The sequence below is a fragment of the Laccaria bicolor genome, genomic scaffold, assembly GCF_000143565.1.
Source record: "Laccaria bicolor S238N-H82 LACBIscaffold_144 genomic scaffold, whole genome shotgun sequence".
NCBI classification, from domain to species: Eukaryota; Fungi; Basidiomycota; class Agaricomycetes; order Agaricales; family Hydnangiaceae; genus Laccaria; species Laccaria bicolor.
In genome coordinates this window covers 32,815-34,192 of record NW_001890003.1, presented here as the reverse complement: position 1 = coordinate 34,192, position 1,378 = coordinate 32,815, and the positions used below count along the sequence as shown (strand labels likewise).

Sequence of the window (1,378 nt, the reverse complement as noted above, 5' to 3'; positions counted from 1 at the left end):
CAGCTTTTTTCATTACTAAAGTTTGTAGTGTCCGCTTTTTGGACTACAAATGCATGTAGTGTGCGCTTTTTAGACTACAAATATTTGTAGTCTTTGCCTTTTTCATTACAAAGGCTTGTAGTGTGCGCTTTTTTGACTACAAATGTTTGTAGTCTTTGCCTTTTTCATTACAAAGGCCTGTAGTGTGCGCTTTTTTCATTACAAATGTTTGTAGTGTCCGCTTTTTGGACTACAAATGTCTGTAGTCTTTGCTGTTTTACATTATATCATCATGAACAATGACAACACTAAGCTAGCCACTAACTCCAGTGGCCCAAAGAGTGTGAGAAACAGTTCCCAACGTCAAAACGACGCAACTGGCAACCGCAACCAGTCTAGACCGATCCAGATATCAAGGGACTGCAACCGGACCGCTTTAGACCAGTCCTAATCGGTCCACAATGCGAAAAAGACCGGTCCAGACCAGTTGTGACCGGTCTTTTGTTGTAAAAAGTCATTCACCGGCTAATGAGACACTGAAAATAAAAATTGATAGGTGTGTCTAGGTACATATCCTCTGCAAAATATATGTGTACAAGATGGTGGACAAGGTTAATGTGAGTGTTGAGAGAAAATTCGGCCGAAACGAACAAGACTGGGGCCAACTGCACCGAAATCACTGTCAGGAACGGAAAGTGGACATATATGGGTGAATGAGACACCCACATTAGATCTGAGATCACCCTGATCTGATAATCAGACATAAGCCTTTTCTGTTGCTGTTGTTGCTTTCATCGCTTGTGAAATGTTCCCCTTCCTCCTCCTCTGCAAGCCCTGTTCCAGTCCAGCCTGTTAGAAAGTCCTTCAACAATGGTGGAGGTACCCATTTCGGAATTGCGGCCATAACTGGCTTTTGTCCAGCATTACCTCCACCACACCCACACCCACACCCACGCCCTTGCCCCTCATTCACCGCTTTCCATACTGCCAATGCTTCCTCGTACTTGGCAGTCTCATGTTCTTTCAGCTCCTTTCGTGCATCCTCAGCCTGCTGCCACTTCTCCTTTGCCGCTTTCCACTCTGCTTGTAAGTCCTTTCTATTGTCCTTTTCCCTTTCCTCTGCCTGACGCTCCTTCTCAAAATTCACCCGTTCCTCATAGAACCTATCCCCTTTCAAGACACATGGTAAACCATCTGGAAGAGTCCCTTGCCGCTTCTTTTTCTTTTTCTTCTCCTCCTGGAACTGAAGCGCACCCTTCGCTTTCACACAATACACCTCATTCAGCAAATTCCCTGCCTGCAGGGCGATGTTTCGGTTTGTGAGGTATTCGTTACTTTTGTGGGACTCTTGAAGTGCGGCAAGCAGCAAGACCTCGGTCTCAGTCATCGGCTCAATGGA

The 1,378-nt window shown here is 45.6% G+C and overlaps 1 protein-coding gene across 1 annotated transcript; it reads right to left on the bottom strand.

Annotated features, from left to right (window-relative positions):
• Positions 1-718: 718 nt before the first annotated feature.
• LACBIDRAFT_298336 (uncharacterized protein) lies at positions 719-1,366 on the bottom strand (the record flags this gene model as incomplete). The annotated part of the gene is made up of 1 exon (XM_001890639.1): positions 719-1,366. One exon carries the CDS (start codon positions 1,364-1,366, stop codon positions 719-721), a length of 648 nt encoding a protein of 215 aa, XP_001890674.1.
• Between the last annotated feature and the right edge of the window lie 12 nt (positions 1,367-1,378).